Source organism: Hypanus sabinus, chromosome 28, assembly GCF_030144855.1.
Source record: "Hypanus sabinus isolate sHypSab1 chromosome 28, sHypSab1.hap1, whole genome shotgun sequence".
Taxonomy (NCBI): domain Eukaryota; kingdom Metazoa; phylum Chordata; class Chondrichthyes; order Myliobatiformes; family Dasyatidae; genus Hypanus; species Hypanus sabinus.
Genome location: NC_082733.1, coordinates 24,391,599 through 24,416,938, shown reverse-complemented (window position 1 = coordinate 24,416,938; position 25,340 = coordinate 24,391,599). Strand labels below are relative to the sequence as shown.

Genomic DNA, 25,340 nt, shown 5'->3' with positions numbered 1-25,340 from the left:
AACAACAGGATCAATGAAAGATCAGCCAGAGTGCAGAAGGCAGCAAACTGTGCAACTGGAAAATATAAATAAATAGCAATATATAATGAGAGCATGGGATAATGAGTCCTTAAAGTGCAAACATTGTTTGTGGGAACATTTCAATGATGGGGTAAGTGAATGTAATTATCCCCTTTTATTCAAGAGCCTGAAGGTTGAGGGTAAAATCTGTTCCTGAACCTGGAGGTGCGAGTCCTGAGGCTCTTGTACCTTCTACCTGATGGCAGCAGCGAGAAGAGAGGATGACCTGGGTGGTGGGAATCTTTGATGATGGATACTGCCTTCCTACGACAGTGTTGCATGTAGATAAGTTCTGTGTTTGTGGGGGCTTTACCGTGATGTACTGGGCCAAATTCACTACCTTTTGTAGGATTTTCTGTTCAAGGGCATTGGTGTCCCCATAGCAGGCCATGATACAGCCAGTCAATATACTCTCCACTATACCATCTATAGAAGTTTGTCAAAGTTTTAGATTTAGGAAAGGAAAGTGAGAACATTAAAGGAATTTAAAGCTGGCAGTTGTTCTATGCTTCTCCGAGACAGTCTTGATTCTATTTGGTTCTTGAATCAGTAGTGCATGACAGTATTTCACGACACATGCTGGTGATAATATACCTGATTCTATTTGGATGCATTTGGTATTCAATATTCATACATTTGTGCATGATTAGATAATATGTTTTGATTTGTAAGTCTGCAATATATGCATTGTTGTTGAATCTATGAATCATGTAGGAAGCACAAGAAAGGGTGCATATGAGATAGAGATTTTCCTCTGTCCAGATGAAACATTGACCGTTCATTTCTCTCCATCATTGCTACCAGATCCGCTGACTTCCTTCAGATTTGTGTTGCTCCAGCTTCCAGCATTTGCATTCTTGTCTCTCCTGTCAGATATTTGTCTTTGCTCACCTGTCCAAAACGATTTCCCGCAATTGAACAGATCTCCTCAGAGACAATGCAGGGCAACTGAACAGAATGCCGGGGAGTGAGCACAACCAGTCACCATTATCTAAGCATGTACCCCGTGCTGACATTGCTGAAGTGACTATACCATCCAGGAGCAAAGTAATAAGTGGTGGGTAAAATTCTATTTTTCCATTATATTTTACAGGCTACAGATTGAGAAATGGATGAACGTTCGAGTTGGAGATGTTATCAAACTGGAAAACAATCAATTTGTAGCGGTAAGTAATCACCGAAAACTTAATGATTTTTACACTCATTCTGAATTTGTGGACAATACTGGCAGGATAGATTGTAAGATTGTCTAACTTTAAAAGGGAAGAAGGAATTCTTGGAGATCCTGGGATGTCCAGTCATCAAGACTCCCCCTCTCAGCCTCAACAGTGTAGTCCAAAGGAAAGTAAATCAATAACATTTGACACGGGCTTGACTGCAGGAGCAGCTGGAAGGACATTCAGTGATGTCCAGCTGTCTGAGGGGCTCCACTCCAGATTTTTTGTCTGAGTTTACTCCAGTGAGCCTTCATCTCTCCCGAGGCTGCCCAAAGGCAGTGGGGCTACTTACCCATAGCTGGGGGTCTGGTTCACGAGCATCAGGGCGTGTCCACTCACTGGTGGGCCTACGTGCTGTGTATGCAGGGGCCAGATCTCCTCCCCGTCCTCTGTAGATCAGTCTGAGTCTGAAAGGAGTTCTGCTTCCATGTGTCACCAGCAAACAGGTTTTAATTAGTGCCAGTTGTGTGTGTTTGTGTTCAAAAAGCAGTGGATTTTTGTCATTGAAAGTGGGCAAGAAATGAGCTGTAAGAAAATTCAGAACTGTTCTTCTCACTGCGGTTTCAAGCACTCGGGCTTGGAGATGACAGAAATGGCCATGAGTGAAAATAAAACAATCTCACTATTTCAACAAGTTACAATCTATTGGGAATTGAAGGTGTTGACAATCGTCTTGAATGTTGCCATGGAAATGAAGAATTGGAGGATGCGATCGTCGATGGCATTGTTTGAAAGCAGCAGATTATCTGTATTAGGTGACTCCACTGATTTTGTTCATTTTCGGTTTATTTATTTATGAAGTTTCCATGAAACTTTGGCGAATTTGTTAAATAAATAAATGAACATTTCACACACACACACACACACACACACACACACACACACACACACACACACACACACACACACACACACACACACACACACACACACACACACACACACACACACACACACACCACCCCCCCAAGCAAGTTTGGGCCCAATTAAGCAGCTGCCCCAAATTAAAACGGTATTTTAAGTAACTGAGTAACAAATTATGTATTTAAATGAAATACAGAACAGATTAGAGCACTAGCAGTATTACTACAATACTATAAAACTGTGTATTAGTTCATAATAGTTACGGAGGGAGGAATTAATCCAGTGTACGCAATAAACAAAATCAGCACGTGCACCTAGTGCAGATAATGACTGCCTTCATACAGTGCGACAATGTTTTCATCCTCCAGATCTTCATTTTCTTTGCATTCAAGATGATTATCGATACCTTCAAGTTCTTGGTAGTCCCCAAGTTGTTGAAGTAGTGAAATCATTTCATTTTCACTTCTGGCCATGATTGCTTGAAACTGCAGTGAGTGAAACATTTCAGAATTATCTTGCTGCTTCTTTCTCACCAACTATCAGTGAAGCAAACTCAGCTGGTGCTATTTGCAAACTGTTCACTCTAAGCACAGTGTAGCATCTAATGGCCACACAAGTGTGCGTGACCGATGCTAATCAAAACCTGTTTGGCATGTCTCCTGCCCCAAATACGCAGCAGAGTATCCCAGTGTAACAAAGGAAATCCTGGCAATTTTCTCAATCTGTTTTTTTGATCTTTAAGATTTGTTCCAAATAAACAGCTGCTCCAATTAACCTGTGTGTGTGTGTGTGTGTGTGTGTGTGTGTGTGTGTGTGTGTGTGTGCGTGTGTGTGTGTGTGTGTATATTTCATTTTTTCTAGTCTGATAAACTGCCTGACCACATAGGAATTAAATAATAATTCAGCTGTGCCTTGTGTTTATTTAATAAATCTGTGATTTAATACAATGTTTAATAAAATTCATTTCAATTTGATATTGAATTCTTGAAGCAATATGCTTACATATGTCTGAAGCAGTTTCTGTTGCAAATGGTACGGTAACTTTTTGAGGCTGTGAGGATATATTAGGGATGCTTTCTTCAAGTGCATAGAAACTGTAATGTATCATTGCTGAACATAATTGTTAAAGTAAGGCATTTTTCAGACAAAATCCAAAATCAGTAAACATGTCATAGCTTTCTGGAATTCCTGTTGGAACATAAGGCCACTTTCAGACTAACCCATTCAGCTTCAGTGTTCTGAAAGGGTCTCCTCATTTTGAAAGAGCTTCACTTTAAAGTTAAAGTATTGCAGTAACTTGAAATAGTCCCATCATTATAAGACAGTAGACCAACATATTCACCATATAGGGCCTCTGTACCTGAATTATAAGTGCAACACCAGCTTCTTCTTGCTCTCTGTCATATATATTGTTTTTATTTTTAAAAAGGCATTTCTTTTATTCTCCGGTTGAGCAAACATATGACAGTCACTCTCATGGGAGTCCTGATGAGTTTCAAATCCAAGCATGATTCTATTCCAACTATCTTATTTCTCTCCCCAGTGTATTAAAATCAAATAGGTAATGCAAGGTAATTATTTTACTATTGCATCCTGGTCAGTCTCCACACTGTCTCTAATTGTGTTTCTTGCCCCTCAGCTTTTTCTCCCCTGCATCCAGGCGTTATGACCTTCACTCTGAACCTCTCTTCCTTACCATCCCCATGTGATGCAGAATTCCAAAACTTGTTAGCCTAACATCGTTCCAAAGCGTTCCATACCTCCCCTCACTTCTATTATGTCAGGTGTGCCAGTGATCTAAACCTTAGAACAACTTTCTTCTCCTACTTTGAAATAAAAGAACACAGCTACTAAATAAATTGCAAAAATAAATATCTTGATGAATAAAATACAGACTAAGAACCACAGTAAAGCAATTTAAATACTACAATGCATTTATTGAGATACAGCAGGGAATAGGCCCTTCGAGCCAGTCTTCCCAGCAACCTCTGATTTACAATGACCAATTAACCTACTAACTGGTACATCTTTGGACTGTGGAAGGAAACTGGCGCACCCTGGAAACCCACATGGTCGCACAGAGAACGCAAAAACTCCTCGCAACAGCAGTGGAAATTGAACCTGGGTTGCTGATACTGTGAAGAATTGTGCTAGCCACTTACACTACCCATTGGACAGCAGAAATATATCTTTGAAGTTTCTAATATAATATTTGGTTTATTATTGTCACATGTACCAAGTAACAGTGAAATGCATGCCATCCATAGAGATAATTTCAAGACATAAGTACATCAAGGTAGTATAAAGAGAAAAATAATAATAGAATGTGGAATATATTGTTACAGTTACAGTGATAGAGCAACACAAGTAGAGAATCAGGTACAAAGGCTAAGACAAGGTAAATTGTGAGATCTGGTGTTTGTCTTTATCATACAAAAGGTCCATTTAGGAGTTTTATAACAGCCTGAGCGAAGCTTACTTTGAACCTCACGGTGAGTTTTCAAGCTTTTATTTCCTTTGCCCAATGGAAGAGTGAGAAGGGAGATTGACCAGGGTGGGACGGGCTTTGATTATGTTGGCTGCTTTCTTGAAAGGAAGGTTGGTTTTTGTGATGGGCTGAGCTATTCTCAACAACTGCAATTTCTTGTGGTCCTAGGCAGGAAAAAATGCTAAACCAGGCTGTGTTACAACTGGATGACATGTTTTCATTGGTGCATCTTTAAAACTTGTAGAAGGTCGAAGGCTAGATCTCCTGAGCCCTCTGAAGAAGTAAGAGTGCTGGTCTTCTTCCTTGCCCATGGCATCTACGTCATTGAAACAGGACATGCTACTAGTGGTCATTACATCTAGAAGCTTATAGTTCTGAACCATCTCAAACTCTGAGCTACTGATACATGGAAGGATATGTGCTCTGCCCTACATCCTGAAGGAAAAGCTTGTTGTCTTGACACCATGCCACTAGTCTCTCCATATTTGTCCAGTCTGCTTCTGCATTGCTTTTGAGATGCAGCCCACTATGGTGGTGTCATAAAGTTAGAGCAAACTCTAGCCACACAGAGAGTACAGAGAGCTAAGGGGATGAGGATGCAACCATGTGGGACACCAGTGTTTGGGGTACCCATGGTGGATGTTTTTCCACCTATCCTTACTGATTGCTGGTTGATAGTCAGGAAGTCAAGAATCCAGTTGCAGAGGGAGTTTGGCAATGAACTTGTTTGGAACTATGATATTGAAAGTGGAGTTGTAGTCAAAGTTCTAAGTAAATTTATTATTAAAGTACATATATGTCACCATACAGAACCCTGAGATTAATTTTTCTGCAGGCATGCTCAACAACTTCAATAACCATAATAGAATCAATGAAAGAGCACATCAGCAGGATGGACCACCAGTGTGTAAAAGACATCAAACTGTGCAAATACAAAAAAGAAAGAAAATAAATAATAATAAATACATAAATAAGCAATGAGTATCAAGAACATGATATGAAGAGTCCTTGAGAGTGAGTCCATAGATTATGGGAACATTTCAATGATGAGGCAAATGAGGTTGAGTGAAGTTATCCCTCTGGTTCAGGAGCCTGATGGTTGAGGGATAACTGTTCTTGAACCTGGTGGTGTGAGTCCTGATGTTTCTGTTCTATCTTCCTGATGGCAGCAATGAATTGGAGTCTTTGTAGGTGTCATTGTTATCCATATGTTCCTGGATCTGGTTTTAGTGGTAGGCGAATTGCCATGGGTCGAGGCTTTCTGGGAGACGATGAATAATGCCATGAATAATCTATCAAAGTACTTTGCGATTTCAACAGTTTAACTCTTTTTGGAATATTTTTAAAGTTACTCTCTTTCGGTTGGGTAGATAGAAGGAAAGCTGAGAAATCTAAAACTAGTGGACATAAGTAGGGGGTAAGAGATTTCGAAGGGACCAAAGAAAAACTTTTTTACCAAGATAATAGTTGGAATTAATGGTGGAATTAGGTACTGTCCCAAGCACCAGGAAGTATCCAGATGAGCACTTGAATCACCAATATTGCTAACCAAGTGTACTTAACCTTTGATAAGTACTTGATTGTCCTGCTGGCCTATTTCTCTGCTTCATGATTCTGTGAACTGTGCCTCACTTGTGTCCTTGGGCACAGGCTTCACTGGCGTTTTTGCTTTGAGTGCAATCCTTGCAATTCTCCATTGGTTGTTAATGCAAACGACATATTTCACTGTATGTTTTGATGTACATGTGATAAGTAAATGAATCTGAAATGTTGCAATCTCACAGTTCCATACAACAAACGGGAGCATATCTACGCTTTCAAATGGCAGGAGCTCTGCTAGCAATTTTTAAAAGATGTTTAGCACTCAGTCCCAGGGATCCATTGCCAATTTTTAAAGCTGGCCCGATAATCATAACTGAGTACTTAGGATGCGAATCGATTGTGTATTATGAAATTTGATATCAATTGATTTTAGTTCTATTTTGTCCTGTCACATTTGATTTCAGGCGGATATCCTGTTGCTCTCAAGCAGCGAACCTCATGGACTCAGTTATGTCGAGACGGCTGAGCTTGATGGGTAAGATTCCAGAAAGAATTTCTGCCGTACCATTCATGACAGCCAATTAATTATTTTAAAATGAAGTCAGTGCTGTGATGCACAGCACTGTGCAGAAGTCTTGGACACATATGTATGTATGTATAGCTAGGGTGCTTTTGCACAGTACTGTAGTAATCCTGGCACTGTACTGTTGCCGCAAACAAAAACAACAAATTGCCTGGTGTCTCAGGGTTGGCTGTGTCTGCATATGCACCACCCCCTGCCCCCCGGTACTCCTTCTCAGTCACCTGTCTCACACCCTTCCTACGGCGCTCCACCCTCGCCATTCCCAACTTCCTTTGCTCTCACCGGATTTACAGGACTTTTGCCTGGGACTGTAAAAAATGTGGGACTTGAACCCACAAATTTCTGACATGGAGATAAGAATGCTATCAACTTTGTCACAACTGATTCATATCACATTTCAAGAGGATTAAGAAATGCTTCAAGGATCTCCTCAAAACTCACTTAAAAAAAATAATACCACACATCAGCCATTGGAAATCTATGTCCCATGGTTGGTCAAAATGGAGATGGAGTATCCAGGAATGAACTGAGAGTCCCAGGTCTCTACAATGCTAACACATAGACACCTTAAGCAAATACTAGAAGAATTGCAGAATCTCCCAGACCACCTATTGTCCAGAGCAACCCATAGGCATTTTTTGTTCATCTCTGCAAGATTCAAAAGATCCCCTTTGTGCTCCAATAAAACCACCTGAGGACCCTTAAAGCTGAAGTAGAAATGGCGTCCTGAAGCCCAAGGAACTGGTGAGAGCAGACACGAGAGAGTGATTCCTGAAATCCCATGAATTCAGCTTTATGATTGATGGTATAGTAAATTGAAGTGACCATTTTAAATGTAGTTAATAAGTAAGTAAATAGCTACTGGAATCAATGTAATGTTATCAATTTTGGTAACAACATGATGTTATATTTTTATTTCTCTTCAGCAGTAAATTCGAGTGGTAAAGTTAATTCTCTTACAGCCCATATCAATGCTTACTTTAACTCCTGTGACATCCCAGTGCATGTTAGTGGTGTGGACAGAGCTGATGGTAGTGATTTCTACCAGTGTATCAACCTACTGTTAAACTGCTTTCAATGAAGGTGCTTATAAATCTCCTGCACCATTTTCACGGAAAAGACTCTCTACAGGTCCTTGATATCTTCCCTTCTTGCTATAGCGCTGGTATTGTCCAGGTCACACTGTTGATGTTGACACCGGTTTGACCAGCCTTTTGAAGATGCAGTCAAGTGAAATCAGATCTGATTGTCTTGTGCCTTGTCTTATATATGTTAATATATATATATATATGTTTGAGTGTGTATGCTAACAAGCCCTCTTGGCCCAACAAGCCCATGCCGCCTGATTTCACTCATCCAATCAATTAACCCATTAACCTGCAAGTCTTTGGAATGTGGGAGGAAACTGAAGTACCTGGAGAAAACCCACGCGGTCATGGGAAGAACGAACAAATTCCTTACAGATGGTGCGAGAATTGAACCCAGGTTGCCAGAGCTGTGATAGCATTACGCTAACTGCTGCACTACCATGCCACAATTGAACAACAGCACTGAGATAAGCTCCTAATCGTTAACGTGATGTTCCTGCTGCCTTTGTTATGGAAGAACAGGAGAAGTAGAAGTAGGTCTTTGCTCTCTCCGCTACTGACGCACAGGCCCATTCTACCATCTGCTCTCCGTTTTCTCTGATTCCCTTAGTATCCAAGAATTTCAGCCCAGAAGATACTCAACAACTGAACATGCACAGCCTCACAAAGCTAAAATTTATACTTGCCTCAGTCCCAATTGGCTGGTCCCCACCGATTCTAGACTTCGCACCTGCAGGAAACAACCTCCCTGCATCTGTCCTGGCATTTCCTTTCCGAATCTTCAATGACTCAAAGAGATGATCTGCCACTCTTCTAGATTCCAACATGCTCATAGGCTGCATCCCAAATCATTTCTGTGAATGAAATGAACCAGCAACTCTGTCCTCCATCCATGCAAAGAGCACATTCATCCCTCCAGCACTCCACACCATATGTAATATTCCTGGGGGGAAAAAAAAACTGCCCCTCTAAAAGATTGGATCAAGTGTTAATTTCACAAACTGCAAAAATATTGGCCAAAGATACCTGAAAGATCCGCTTCAATTCAAGAGTTAATGGTAGAACTATCGTCTCTCAGTCCGATGATGATGAGCTCATGCCCCCAGTTGGGGTAACTTGAGAATAAAACCTGATACATTCTGAGTGAGTATATGTTGTCAGTGGAGAGATGCTAAACAAAAGACTCATCTGCTCTCCCACACAGGTACAAGAGATTTCAAGGAGCAGTCAAATTCCCTCAGGGTCCGAGGCAAGTTTTACTCCTCTGCTAAACCCATATTGTCTGACTAGTGTGTAGGCGAGATGTTTACAATCCAAGGCTTCAGAAATGCCTTATTGGTTGTAGAACATTCTAAGGCTGTGAAAGGCATGAATATTCCCCATTATCCCTTATCAATTTTTCTTCAATGAAGAACTGAGAAAAATTGCAGGGAAGACTTGAATCCAGATGAAGAGGTGACTCATTATGTATTAGCTACCGAAAGTATAATGAGCAGTAAACACTGTACCAATGCGCTTTATAAATCGTCAAATTATGAGTTACAAATAGGGGCTGATGCTCAAGACTCCTAGTCAAGAACCATCAATTTTCCCAGGCTAACTGTAATCTGCGAACAAAATAGGAACATAAAGATAGCAGAAATACCATTTCCCTTCCATCTTTGAGAATCTAATTTTAAACAGAAACAAAAAATATTCTGCTGTTTACTAACATTCGTGGTGAGAGGCTAGAGGTAGTTTTTCTGGTCTTGACCGTACCTTTGTAATAAATATAATGAAGCAAAATCTACCTTGTTTTGTGATCTGATAACTGTTCCTATGTCTGGATTAATTTTCCCACCTGCATCCCACAAGGTATAGCAAAACGCTTCAAAAATGTAGTTCTTTCTTCAAAATAGCTGAGTGAGTAGTTGTTTTAAGTAATTTGAGCCATGCTGAATTACTTTCACATTCACTCCCTGTTCTGTAGAACTCCTTATCCTGAACTATATACTAGTTTTTTTTTCTCTCTATCTCCTGTTCCCAGCTGCCTGCATTTTAAATAAGTCCAATCAATAAATTCATCACTGTGAAACTGATTGATAATGAACTGCCTTGGCAAAGATCCCCAAACAACAGTCAGCAGTTATAAGGATAATGATCAGATTTGCTGATTATGAAACATACCTTTCCTACACTTCTTTCTCTTTTCTCCTGCACTTCTGTTATAGTCAGCACTTCATTATAATTGTCAGTTTTCTACCTCTTTTATTGCACCTCTTGACATTAGCAGCCGATTACTCTTAACAGCTAACCTCAACAGTTGTTAAAAGTGAATGACCATGAGATACAGGAGCAGAATTTGACTCATCGAGTCTGCTCCGCCATTTCATCATGATTGATCCAATTTTCCTCTCAGGAATGCTGTAGTTGGTCCTACACACTGTAACCTGCCAGCCAATTTTTCCAATTTCCTTTAATATTTGGTTGCTAAGGGTGAGATCAAACACTGGAACGGAAACATGAAGAGAATTTGCATTTGCAGGGCTTTTACCGTGCACTCAAGACCTCCCAAAACCCCTCTTATCCGATAAAAGAATTTTCAAGTATGAATACTTTTATACTGTAGCTTTAAAAAAAAATGCAGCAAGTTTGCAATTAATCTCCTGCAAACAGCAAAACAACAACGGTTCTGAAGAAAGGTCTTGGCCCGAAACATCAACAGATTATTCGTTTCCACAGGTGCTGCCTGACCTGCTGAGTTCCTCCAGTATATTGTGTGTGTGTGTTGCTTTGTATTTCCAGCATCTGCAGCTTTTCTCATGTCTCTATCTGAGTGATTGTTGCTTTGGATTTTCAGCATCTCAGATTGTCTCATGTTTCTAACTGAATGATCTTTGCTTAAGTGATGATTGTTGAGATAAATAAAGTCAGTGAAGGTTATTACACTCGGGAGAGTTCTTCTACACATCAGTTGCAGTCAATGCATCTTTTACATTCCACTGAACTGTAAGTTGAGGGATAAGCTTCCATACCACCAGTTCAGGAAGAATTATTACCCTTCAGCCATCAGGATCCTGAACCAGTATGGACATATGCACACACCATAATACTGAGCTGATCACTGAACACAACCTTTGGGCTCATCTTCAAAGACTCTGCAGCTCATGTTTTTGCTATTTATTTATCTATTCCTGTTTCTTGTCTGTATTTGTGCAATTTATCAGTCTTTGCGTGCAGTTTTTTCATTTATTCTGTTGTATTTCTTTAACCGTGAATGTCTGCAAGAAAATTAATTTCAGGGTCGTATCTGGTGATATATACATACTTTGATAATAAATCTGCTTTCAACTTTGAAGTGCTTCTAAAAACAGCCAACACTAAGACTGGAAGAGTTGGTTGCTGTTTTGAATGGAAATCTCCGGTGTGGGACTTGAACCTACAGCCTCCCTTGGCTATGAGACTGCTACTAACTAAGCCACAGCTGAGACCAGAGTCAATTAGACTACTAGTTGATCTGTAAAAAGCTATAAGGTTATTAGAACTGATCCATTTTGAGATATGCTCTTTATTGTGTTAAACATTGATTTTGCAAGTTGGATTATAGAAGAGCTTTCTACAGAATTGTGGAGCTTAGAATTTTCTTTAGATAATTTTAAGCTTTTAAGATGCTTTCTGCTAAAATAAAGATGTGACTAGCAGTTCTATTAAGTGTCTTTTGAGATCATGCCTCAAATTTGGTGCAATTTTCTTCAACTAGATATTCAATTTTTTATGGATATTAATAACAGCTTACTTGGTCAGCTGCAGAATTTATTCAATGCTTTGAAGACTCTGAAAAGATTGAATGTGTCATTATATGGATGTGAAAGGCACAGAGTAATGTCCTAGATCCTGTAATCTTCAATATGGAATAGTTTTTTGATATAAATTCTCTGCAGTGTTCTTTCTTAATTTATTTTGATAAATTTGTTTTCTCCAAGCGTATCTTCAACCCTCCCCCTCTCTCCGCCTGCCACAAAATTGCTCCCTCCACGATTCCCTTGTCCATTCGTCCTTCCCCACTAATCTCTCTCCAGGCAATTACCTCTGCAATTAGCCAAAGTGTTACACCTACCCATTCACCTCCTCCCTCACCTACATTCAGGGCCCCAAACAGTCCCTCCAGGTCAGGCCACACTTCACCTGCGAATCTGCTGGGGTAGTCCATTGCGTCGGTGCTCCCTATGCAACCTCCGGTACATGGGTGAGACCTGTCGTAAATTGGGGCACCGCTTCCTTCGTTGAGCACCTCAGCACCATCAGCCACAAGTGGAGCTTCCCGATGGCCAAATGTTTTACTTCCAATTTCCATTCCCATGTTGGTCCATGGCTCCTCTTGTGCCATGAAGAGGCCACTCTCAGGACAGAGGAGCAACACCTTATATTCCATATAGGTATCCCCCAACCTGATGGCATGAATATCAATTTATCCTCTTTTTTAAAAAAAAATCCTTCTTCTATTCTCCACTATGACCTCTTACCTCTTCTCACCTGCTATCACGTCCCCTCCTCCTTCCCTTTCTCCTATGATCCACTTTCCTCTCCTTTCAGATTCCTTCATCTCTAGCCCTTGAGCTTTCCTACTCACCTATCACCTTCTAGTTATCCTCCTTCCTCTCCCCCCACCTTTTTAATTTGGCTTCTTCCCCCTTCCTTTCCAGACCTGAAGAAGGGTCTTGGCCCAAAATGTCAGCTGTTTATTCATTTCCATGGATGCTGCCTGACTTGCTGAGTTCCTCCAGCGTTTTCTGTGCGTTACTTCAGATTTCCAGCATCTGCAGAATTTCTCATGTTTATAATTTATTCAGACGTTCAATTCCTTCGATTCATCCTTCCTTCAATTTTGTCAAAGTTTACTAGTTTTTGTTTACTTATTCCAACAGGGAAACCAACTTAAAAGTTCGACAGGCACCTTCAATAACATCAGTACTCGGTGCAGATATGAGTCAATTGGCAGAATTTGATGGTGAGCCTGACATATTATTTTAACACTCGTTATACATAAAACAAACCCTGCTGGGAAATATGCACTGTGGGGGTTGGGTTATAAAATCTCGTTTCCAAATTCCATCTAGTGAAGTAACTCCAAAGAATATGGTGGATCAGGACTGGAAATCACATTAAAGCAATCAGTTTTATTGCACAAAGAATGAGCAGTATTTTTCTTGGCCCGCATTCATATCATAGTCTTTACCATGTTTATACTTGTTCTTTTGCACAGCCGTTAATTCATCTCTGACATCATCATATTCCCACAGATGATAAGAATATGTGGGATTTGAAATGACATGAGGTGCCACGTAACAAAATGACTGTAAATGAACTGGGAAGACAGAGGCATATACTGATTTCATCCATTGCAAGAGCTTAAAACTTACAACTTAGCTATTTTACTTTGGAGTCCAGTTCTCAGATCTAGCAGTGGCACGTGTGTATTGCACATTCCTCAATAAGTAGGATCCCGCCATGATTGCTGGGCATTTATTGTTTATGTAATACATCTATCAAGTTTGATTCAAATGTTTGTTTATTATCAAAGTATCTCTCTGAGATTCTTCTTCTCCAGATAGCCACGAAACCCCAAGAAAAGAGAACGGCAACGTGACCATCAACTCCCAAGCCCCCCCCCCACATGAAATGTAACAAGAACATCAACCTCGCCCCCCCCAAAATCCCCATCTCCTGCACGAGAGTGAATGAGCGAAAACAAAATATAAAAACAACTATATGACTGAAAAAAGTCCATAGTCCAATTCCATAGTCATACTTGTGTCCATAAACACGGAAAGACTTCGGTACCATTCTCCGGGCACAGTGATAGGTGACATAGGCTCCCTTCTCTTGCAGCAGAGCGACCCCACCAACTATCAGAAGGCAGGCAGCCGGCGCTCACCTTGTGCATTTGCCTTGATGTTTCAATCTCCCTCATTGCTTTAATCGGCGAATAATGGAATTGAACATCATCAATGAACATCTTATAAATATAAAGCAAGTATGTGTTGTCCATGTTCTTGATGAATCATTAGACAACTCAATTGATGAAACGTAACGTCAATATATCATTAACCTTAGGTTGTGTCAGTCGATTTTAACATGGTTAATGCCTTCCTAGAGCAATATACTTGGAACCTCACCTTTCTGCTCAACCCCACCCCTCTGCCCCAAAACCTCAACCCTGTATTTCACCAGAAAATTGAAAATAAGACTGTAAGAAAGAACGGTAGTGGGTTGGACAAGTCCTTAAGCCATTTTCAGTTTTTAGGTAGATCAGTTCTGCCTTCCTACATCAACTTCACTTTCCCACTATATTCTCTAACCTCCATTTAGTGTAATTCAGTTGTTAGCTATGAAGTTATTGATCAGTATCGAGTGCCTCTGTGAAGCAGTCAGTTTGTTCAAAGCTGAGGGAAGCAATGTAATACACCTTGAATTTGTTCTGTTTCTTTACATTGCATTAGCTTTGCGTCTTCAAATCTCTATGTCTAATGTCCCATGTCCCCTTGTCACCTCCCTGCACTGGCATACTGATGGGGTTGTCGGAGATTGATCTCCAGTCATGAGAAAAATTGTATAATGCCATTTTCAAGTAGGACAGTTGCTGAGACTGTAAATGTTATGTTAACAACCTTACTTATCTCTTTATAAGCTCTGAAATCATTGAAAGATCAGGAAAGTTTTAAAGTATGCCAAATAGTTTTTTTTAAATAAGGCTAATTTTCACAGAGCTTAATACCACAGAATCTTCCAACAAGTATAAGGCTGGAGTTTTTCGTTGCCATGGGATTATTAAGCTGAGTTTAAAGGCTTCTGGTCTTTTGTTGCTAATGAAAAAAAATCAAATTACCTACAAAATAAGTTTTAGAACACTTTAGTTGTAATTTTCTCCTTCCTGCATATTGCTTATCAGGAAGCTTTTAAGGTCGCATAACAATTGAGGTCTCTTAGCTGAGGAAATATTTAGGCCACTTGGGTGTGAAATACAGTAGCATATTGATTTTGTAACTGGTATATCAGCAAGGGAGATGCCTACTGGTTTGCTTATAACATTTATTGGAACAATTGAATCCAGTGAGTTTTGGAAGCAGGAGAAAGAAAAGGACCCAACTAAAGTATGCATAACTTCCCTTGGGACTTTAAATCTTGTTATAGCTGTCTTAAACATTTCTTGGACTAAAGGCTCATTTCCCAGAATAGTGAGTTTAAACTGAGTTGGACAAAATCCATGGTACAGCTACTCACCAGATGATGCATTGGGAACCCATCGATGGGTAGCTTACACAGTTTTTTGATCACTAAGGTTAAATATCGGTCAAGTGTGCCTTTTCCAGACTCTAACACAATATCTTCTGTTTGTATAATTACCAAATAGGAACTCCTGTTCAGGTGCAATTTTCTTTGACATGAGGTGACATATTAAAGGTTCAAAACAGCTAATTGTCTTGAGTTGGACTACCGCTTTCAAGTAAAAAGAAAGCTAATTCACAAAGTAAATTCAAATTGAGTGCTTGCGTTATTAGGCATCTTAAACAGGGCAACATGTCTTTTTCATCAGAGGTAGTATTCAGGCAGACTAACCTAGTTGTTCCATCTCTTCTCTGGCTGAGGCCTACTGCACCATTAACTCTAGTATGGTCTCCCATACAACTACTAACAAGGCCTAAGACAGCTCAGCTTTTGAGATTAGAAAGGATCCTATGTTTCCGGAGCAGTGATATGCTAAAAGTAGTGAGAATCATTTACAATGTAGCTTTTCAAATGTTGGTCAAGTGGCTGGATTTCAGTTGTCCTTCCCTGGAGGCCATAAACTGTAGGCCATGCAGCCCACCGATTCCAGCATTCAATCATGGCTGACTTTTATTTCAACTCTCCTTCCTCCTCGCCCTGCAACACTTAACTCTGGGTTGCAATCTTTAAGTGACAAGGTGTATTTTGCAGCTTCAGATAGCTGTAGCTATTTTTAGCTAGCTGTCGATTTACCTATTCTTATTTTGCATCAGTTATTTAATGATTTGAAACCAGGAACAGTACAGGTGAAAGTGCTGATTTGAAGTCTGTGCCAAGAATTAATTGTTAGCTGCCCCCTCCTGCATAGCTCCCAATGAAAATTCTCCTGTGGCCTATCAAGCTGTTCACGTTCCAGTGCCTTGACTCTGACCTCCAGTGGGTTAACAGCGAGTTTCAACAATACTTGAATCTCATACTGATGTGAAGCCCTGTTCTGCATGAGCAGCATGAACCAATCACAGGCCCCGCATGCACAAATGAACTTGGTAGAAGTGATGTCAAAACATGTCTTATGAGAATAGCAGAGTAAGTACGCAATTATGTTTTTCAGGTGGGCTTTTGATTAAATTCCTCTCTGTGATGCAAAAAATTCATTGAGCTATACAAAAGAAATTCAAAGAGCACTGTATTAAAATGCAGTGCCCCATTTTTTCTCATGCTTTTAATCAATATGCAGAAATATCACAGAACCCGAGGAGGTCCTTTGGCCTGATGATTCCAGCTGTGGAATTATTTTCTGCTTTGTGCAGATTGATCTACGTTCTGCTGATTATTTTACAAACAGTGAATACTGACTGACGCCATTGAACATGAGGGCCCATGGAGAGTAGAATCCAATTAGGTGTTTGTCAATCAAGAGTTACATCACCCAATAAATGTATCAGATTATTATAAAGTTGATTACCTAATAAGAAGACCAAGTATGTGGAAACTAAGGATTTTTTTTCTATTTCTGAGTCAGTTCCATTAAAGTTAATAGATCCAAGTATCAAAAGCAGGGACAAAACTTTGGAAGTGAGAAATGGTGCAGGAGAGATGAACGGATTTCAACTGGACAGATTTAACAAGAAGAATAGACAACATGAAGACATTTGGCTTTCATCTCCAAAATCGGATCATATTTTGTAATCGTTAAAGGTCAATTGATTGAGAAGCATTTCAAGCACAATGATGGTTTGATTCAACATGTCAGCAATGTCTATGGAATAAGAATCTTATTTCAGTTTGCTCATTAACAGAAAACATTTACTGCTCTTCCACAAGTAGCTCACATTATGCAATTTAAAAGCAGAAATCAAATGATTTTCTGTTTCATGGATGTTCACAGTAGTTTTCAGCATTGCTGAGAATGTTGTTGAATGGGCCATGGAGTCATAGTAAAATACAGCATAGAAACAGGCCTTTCAGCCCATCTACTCTGTGCTAAACCATTTAAATTGCCTACTTGCATCAACCTGCACATGCCCTTCCTGTCCTTGTACCTATCCAAATTCTCTTAAAGGTTGAAATCAAAATCACATCCCCCAGTTTGTTCCACACTCTCGCCACTCTATGAGTGAAGAAGTTTACCCTCATGTTCCCCTTAAACATTTCACCTGTCACCTTTAACCCATAACCTCTAGTTGTAATCTTACCCAACCTCTGTGGAAAAAGCCTGCTTACATTTACCCTATCTATACCCCTCATAATTTTATATACCTCTATCAAGTCTCCTCTCAATCTTCTGTGTTCCAGAGAATAAAGTTCTAATCTATTCAATAGTTCTTCATTTAACTCGGGTCCTCCAATTGTACATCGCATTTTTAATACATTTTTATCTTTACATGAAAATTATGAAATGCTATGAAATAAAACGTCCTTCTGGACAGAAAAATAGAAGGCTTTACAGTTTTCTCAAAAATTAAAGTAAACTTTGGGCGTGTGGTGTAGCGGATAGCATGACACTATTACAGTTTGCGTCATGGGAGTTCATTCCTGGCATCCTCTGTACGGAGTTTGTATGTCCTCCCCATGGAACGCATGCATTTCCTCTGGGTGCTCTGCTTTCCTCCTGTAGTCCAAAGGCATCCTGATTAGTAGGTTAATTGGTCATTGTAAATGTCCCGTGATTAGGCTAAGGTTAAATCTGGGGTTGCTAGCAGGATGGCTCAAAGGGCCAGAAGGGCCTGTTCTTCAAGGTACCTCCAAATAAAGAAATCACAATAACTTGTCACCCGAAGGAGTATTTGTATTTTGTGAACGATGGCTAAAAACCCATGAAATATTAAGCAATTTACCTGGATTATTTATGTCTAATACTTATTTTTTTAATCTTGTTTTCTCATTTACTAATGAAGCAGCTTGTGTTAGCAGTGATGTTTTCTTTGGTTTCTTTTGCTAAGTTTTTCTAAGTTCTAAGCCCTTTTAAGGAATTTCAATGCATGAGGGTCATGTACAACTGCATATATGGATGGTGGACTCAAGATAAGGATCACAAGCTACTTACCATTCCTTTCTGAATTTTCACTTGGACTTTTTCTTTCCACCAAACCTTGGTCATGTTGCACACAAGAACATGTTTCAGTTTCTTCGTCATCTCTCTGGCTCAACAGTCATTGAAACCATTAATATAGGAAGTAGGTCCATGCTGCTTATCCGAGAAAATATCGAAAGCCACCGTGCATCTCATTCTCATCGATCTTTTACTTCATTGGTTGCGCATAGACGAGAGAAATGAGTAGGCCTGACAGTCTGGAAAGCTGGAGTGATTGAATTATATCACAGGAGGAGCAGGAGCAGCCCATCTGACTGGTGAAGCCTGCTCTGATCTCCTCCCAGCTCTGCAACCGATCTATTAGCATGACCCTCATCTTTCCTTTATTAGCACAGGGGCTGTAGGTGACACTGGTAGAACCAGATCATATTTCCTTAATAGTCCTTGAGTTAAAGACTTATATGCCAATTCAGAGGGCAGTTAAGAACCAGTCACGCTCCTAGGGAGGTCAGCTTGTGGACTTTTCTATATATGGTTTGTCTCTACATTGCTGAACACTTGTCCAATGTCTAATGCTCCTGTCATGTTTAACATTCCTTAACCATAATGCTTCTAAATGTCTCACTGCTATGTGTTTGAAACAAAACTGTTTAAAACCTTTGTGCTTTGTTTGAATAGTGATGAGTTTCAGAGGATATCTGTTTAAGGTGAGTGGTGGAAAATTTAGGGGAGATGTCAGATGCAGGTTTTTTTTACACCGACAGTGCCTGGTGTGCAATGCAGTGGGTGGTGGCAGAGGAGATACACTAAGAGACTCGTAGACAGGCACATTGATGAACAAAAAGGAGGGTTATGGGCTGTGTAGCAGGGGGGGTGTCAGATTGACTATGGAGGTTTATGAAGGTCAGCTCAACATTTTGGGCTGAAGGGCCTATTCTGTGCTGCATTATTATATGTTCTCTGAAATATGTTTGAAACAAAACCTCGCGGTTAAAAACGTTTGAACCAGAGGTGAATTTCAGACCCTGCACCCACACCATCGCTGAAACTATCTGTTTTAAACTTCATTACCTCCGTGCTGTCTCAGCTCTCCTGCTCATCGCTTGCTTCCTCATTACCTCCAGAACACAGGAAGCCGGCATGGACCACTGGGCCCTCAAGATTGTTCCTTCATTCAATATAGCATGGCTGATCTAGCCTTGGGCATTTCACCATTTTGTGCCCTGTTCCCATACCTCTTGTCATTCTCTGCCAGCGACCACACTCCCACAGCACTCTGGGGTGGAGGAACATAGAAACAGGCCCTTTGGCTCATTCGATCCATACCAACCTGATCCACTTAGTCTCATCTACCTTCACTCTTATCAGATCCCTCCAAAACTTCCCCCCACCCCACCTATCTGCTGTCCAAACCTCTGTGAAATTTAACAATTGAACCCACATCTTGAGCTCCCGCTGGCAGCTTGTTCCACTCTCACATCACCCTCTGAGTGAAGAACCTGTCGATGGCCTCTAGTTTTTCACCTCCCGAAAATGAGTACTGACTCAGTACACATCATCCTAAAACCTTAAATGATGTTATGTTACTCTCAGTCTATTACGTTTTCTTCTGATGGGTTCTTTTTGATCACAATAGAAGTATTGGAGTCCCCTTTCTATAATGGAAATGTAGATGGAGATAATGTTGTAAGGTGGACAGGAGTGATAATGAGAAAAGTGAAAAAGACTACATATGGGTCTAGAACAGGGGATTTTAATGCCCTGGACCACTAATATTAAACAGGAGGTCCATGTACCCCAGATTAAGAACCCCTGGTCTAGAGGAAAGTAAATGTTTATTAGTGGAATTATTATCTTCACTGACTGACCAAGAAGAGGTTTTCCTCTGAAGTTGCTGAATTCAGTGTTAAGAACAGGTTTTGGAAAACACTTCATCTTTCAATTAACATTTGATCAAATACATAATTTGACTGAGTCAGTGCATTTTTATTTCACTTGTTTGCAAATTCACCATCTGGTGTTGGGAAGTTTACCAAACTCTGACTGGGGAAAATTGTCTGCCCTGGGAAACGATCAAACAAATCTGATCAGCAGAATCTCTGAAATGTAGAACAGATTTTATTGTCACGGTTCTATACTCCCAATCCCAATGTGGCACGTAGTATGTTTGTTTTATCAGCGCCATCAGTGGCTTGTAAAGGCTGGAGTCAAATATTACATCATTGTTTACAAAAGGCCTAATGAATTGTTACATTTAACGTAACATTCTTTCATATTTTTGTAGAATATTGTTGGAGTTTGTTCACCAAGTTGTGTGAGACAATAGAGATGGAAATCTGAAGTGAAGTCCAGACTTACTCTGACATAAGTGTCCTTGTTTCTAGGTGTGTCAGGGCCAGTTGAATGTGACCTTATGTACACCCTAGCTTCACTTTATGGACATATAATCAATCTGTGCATATAAGCTATCTTACATGTTTATATTTATTGTGTTTTTAGTATTTTTTTCTTTATATTTTGTTGGTTATTTGTGCTGCATCGGATCTGGAGTAACAATTATTTAATTCTCCTTACACCTGAATAATCCTTAAACAATCTTAAATATTGAATCTTGAACATAGGAGACCCTTCTGCCCATTGTGTTTATACTAGCTTTTAGAGCAATCCCATCAATCACTTATTCTCTCCTATATGCCCATCAACTCTATCCTAATCATTCTTCTATCTGCAAATTAAACTAACAACCAGCACATCTTTGATACGTGGAGGGTAGTCCTTGAGATTACAGTGACAATATAGAAATTTCATTCAGACAGGACCAGGGATACAATTGAACCTGGGTTACTGGAGTACTTTCCCAAAAATCAAACATATATGAAACATTCCTGTTGTCAAAGAGTCATTCAGACAGAAAGCAGTCAACCCATTGTGTCTGTGTTGCAATGTGAACAATACTTCCCAGTTCAAAGAAGCCTTGATTTTTTTTTACAGAATAGGCAAGCATTTTTTCCTAATAAAAGCTTCATGGGGTGAATTTTTAAAACATGCAGCATTTACTGCTTTTTGCCAGTTGTACACTTGAGTAAATTTAGAAAACTGCAGATCAGAAGCTCTTTATCTGATTTCTGTCATGAGTTAATTAAAATGTTTCCGAACAGGAAACTCAACAAACCAATGAAACCAAAGTTAGCTCCAGTTTCTCAGTAGGTGGGGCGTCTGCCAGAAATGGATGTCAAAGGTTAATTTTATTTGTTTTGTATCTAAAACCAGGCACAATTGTTTCAATTTCTGAGCAATTATGGTGTTGTGGTGCTCTGTGCACTTTGCTCACATCAAAAGAAATGTTTAAATTAGAAAATGAAGATTGCATTTGAGAAGGGAATAATCTTAGACCTAATTGTAATGTATTTTACTTAAGGAAATAAAATATTGGTGAAGGGACAAGTGTTATGATGTTATTGAGCAAAAAGAAATCATTTGTGAACTGAATGAAATATATAAACATAATTTGAGAAGAATTTCTCCAACGTTGAGCTGTTGGGCAAACTTCGTAAATGGTACTGATTCAAATGCTTGCTTATTTTGTGACAGGGGAGATTACTTGCGAGCCACCCAATAATAAATTGGACAAGTTCACTGGGACTCTGCTTTGGAAGGGCAAAAAACATTCACTGGATAATGAAAAGATGCTCCTTAGAGGCTGTGTCCTGCGTAATACGGAATGGTGCTTTGGTCTGGTTATCTTTGCAGGTAAATCACTGATTAGCATAGAATGAAACCTTACAATACATGAAGTGCTGGAAGCTCTGCAAGCCAGGCAGCATCTGTGGGAGAAGGAACAGAGTAAATGTTTTGAGCCAAAAAACCATCAAAACGTTCCGATGCAAAATCTTCAACTTGAACTGTTGTCTGACCTGCTGGATGTTTTCAGACTAACACATCTGCAGGTACAGTACTGTGCAAAAATCTTAGGCACATATATATAGCTAGGGTGCCTAAGACTTTTACACTGTATTGTAATAATTTTATGTATCGTGCTGCTGCCGCTGCTGCAGCAAAAAAAGACAAAATTCATGACGTGTGAGCGATGATAAACCTTATTCTAATATGGGCCTCTATTGTGGACTGGGAAGGAGAAGGGGACAGGGAGAGGTGAATCATGGTTGGGAAAAGGGAAAGGGAGCAGGAAGCATTATGTTATAATCAATAACCTTATTATTAATCCCTTTTTACCAGAGCTCTGTTTAAGCTCAGTTTCGCTCTGTTCACTACACTGCACTATCTCAACACCCAATGCAATACTACCATCACTTCTTATCTGTGTACCCATTACTATATAACATCACAGTAATTGCACAACCATCTTATCAGTGTGAATCTGTAAGTCTTGTATATCTTATTTTTAGGATAATTATTTTTATTCTTTCTTGCTTCCAATATTTGTATGTCTGTGCAGTTGTAATGCTACTGTGACACTGTAATTTCCTCGGGATCAATGAAGTATCTATCTACCTATAAACCAATTGTTTGGAAGTAAATGACCTTGCCTGGTGTCTCAAGGCTAGGTGTGTCTGCACCCATGACACTCTCCACCCCTGGCACTCTCTCTTTGCCATCAGTCCCACACTCCTCATGCGGCTCTCCACCCTTATCATTCCTAATGTCCTCTGCTCCCACCAGATTTACAAACTCACTCTCTGTTCCATGCTGACCAACACACTGTTGTGCAAATGTCTTAGGCACCCTAGATAAATACATGTGCATATGACTTTCGCAGAGTACTGTATTTTTATTTTCATTTCAACTAATACATTTTAATGGGAAGAACAAAAGGAGACAATCTAAACCATATGGCACAGTTATAGAGTCTGGAAATAGAGGGACTACAAACATTAGACACACACAAGATTTTGAAGATGCTTGAGCAACATGTACAAAGTGCTGGAGGAACTCAGTAGCTCAGGCAGCATGTATGCAGGGAAATAAACAGATGACATTTCGGGACAAGATCCTTCATCAGGACTTTATTAACTGTTTAGATTTCTTTCCAAAGAGTGCCTGACCTGCTGAGTTATATAATCACAGTCATAAAGCATTGTAGTACAGAAACAGCCCCTTCAGCCCATCTAGCCTGTGCCGAATTATTATTCTTCCTCCAGCATTTTATATGCGGACTTCATATATTTGTGCAAAAGTCCAAGAAGTGGCAGGAAATATTGAGAGAATGCTTAGTATCACAATTTGAATCTTGTGACCCATAAAATAAGGCATGGAGTCAAAAGAAAGGAAACATGTTAAACCTGAATAAAATGTTGGCTCGACTCCATTCATTGCATTGTTTCATTTCCATTCCATACTTTAGGAAGATGATAGTCTTAGGAAAGGTGTCAAACATTTTCCTAAATGATTCTATTGATGAGGGATTTCAGTGCAAGATTAAACAGGAAAAACTGGAGTTGTTCTCCTTGAAGCAAAGAAGATCAGGGAGAAGTGATGGAGATTTACAAGATTGCTACTGATTGCAGAATGGTGCCAACTTTTTTAAAAATCGTAATCTTTATCAAAAGGTTTACTTTGAAATGCACTAATAATCTTTAAAATTACTTAAATCTCAAAACATAACTAAAACATTTAAAGAAAATTCAATTAATTAACCTAGTATTTTACTTTATGACCTTGTATCTATTCTTCCCTCGCAGACATTCCTTTCCTGTCTAATAACTTGGCTCACTGTTCCTGCACTAGGTCTAAGCATTACGGGAACTGTGGGCAGATCTCCTGCCATACCACAGGAAATCTGGTTTACTCTGTCAGTGTTAGAAAGTAGCTGCCAAATCACCAACGAAGACCGGCCAACAAGTTCAGCACTTGTGCATTCAAGCTGGAATCCCATACTTCCTGACACTAATACTGAGATTTCTGCCCTTCTCTTCACTTGTGTACAGTTAACGTGTTCTGACGTGTTGCTTGAGCAGTAAACGTAGACTTAGGATACTGTGAATCTTATTTCTATCTGAGTGGGCAAATGGCACAATTATTCACAATGGCATGACAACTGGTGCAGCTATGGAGTCATAGGGAGTTACATGCCCTTTGACCACTGAATGCACTCCAACCTTCAATCATCATTTACATATTATTCCTGCATCAACATATTTGCCCTTTCCATTTCCGTCAACTCCTCCCCAGATTTTTCCCCCCAAGTATTCACTAGGGGCAATCTGCAATCCCATATAGTTTTGAGATGTGGGAGGAAGCCAGGAAAATCAGAAGAAGCCAAGTGGCAGTTCAGAATTGCACTAGATTTAACACCTGGACCTTTCTGACTTGTGTGTCTATCTTCTAGGACCTGATACCAAGCTAATGCAAAACAGTGGTCATACCAAATTCAAACGAACAAGTATAGACCGACTGATGAATACTTTGGTCCTATGGGTAAGTCATCAAGAACGTGTTTAAACAATCATCTTGTCACTTGGGGCTGTGAAGAAAGGTATACTTGCCACAGAGGGCGTGTAACAAAGGTTCATGGGACCGATGCCTGGGATGCAGTTTTTGTCCATTCAAGGGTGTTAGGGAGTTTGGGCTATAGTCCCTTAAACATAGACTTTTGAGTGGTGATCTCATTGAAGCATGCTAAATACTTAAGGGATTTGATAAGATAATGGAGAAGTTATCTGGTGTTTGTTGAATCAGGAAACAAAATCTTGAAATAAGGGCCTCCTGACAGGCTGGATCTCCGACTGGTTTCCAAGCAGCCGACCATTGGATTGGAAGTGCCATCAAAGGAGCTTGAGAAGGGCTGAGAGGATCATAGGGGACTCCCTGTCATCCATCAGAAGCATTTATCAAGAGCACTGCGTACACAGGGCCCTTAGTATTATTGAAGATCCCTTCGATCCATCCAGTATCCTCTGACTTTCTACCATCAGGCATGAGACACCGATGCATAAAAGCAAGAACAGTCAAGATGGGAATAAGTTTCTTCCCCCACACCATCAGGTTTCTGAACTCCCTGCCACATCATATTCAAAGTGTCACTGGTTAATTTGTTCTGTACCTTATAATATTTAATGTATGCACTTTGTTTATGTATAATTCAGTTGTATATTTTATCCTTATTTTCCCAAGTTATTATGTCTTATGTTTACTACTGTGCTTTACACACTTGTTTGGAGTTAAATGACAGTAGGCTTGACTAGTAGAGAAAGCCTCTTTG

The 25,340-nt window shown here is 39.9% G+C and overlaps 1 protein-coding gene across 11 annotated transcripts in view; it reads left to right on the top strand.

The window, feature by feature from the left end:
* The window catches only part of atp8b4 (ATPase phospholipid transporting 8B4), a 302,360-nt gene that overhangs the window by 209,426 nt on the left and 67,594 nt on the right, over positions 1-25,340 (top strand). For all 11 annotated transcript variants that reach the window (XM_059952733.1, XM_059952732.1, XM_059952731.1 and 8 more), the window contains 5 exons: positions 1,154-1,226; positions 6,636-6,706; positions 12,747-12,829; positions 21,713-21,871; positions 24,468-24,556. In XM_059952733.1, the coding sequence (XP_059808716.1) occupies positions 1,154-1,226; positions 6,636-6,706; positions 12,747-12,829; positions 21,713-21,871; positions 24,468-24,556 (475 nt within the window). The remainder of the gene's footprint in view (positions 1-1,153; positions 1,227-6,635; positions 6,707-12,746; positions 12,830-21,712; positions 21,872-24,467; positions 24,557-25,340) is intronic.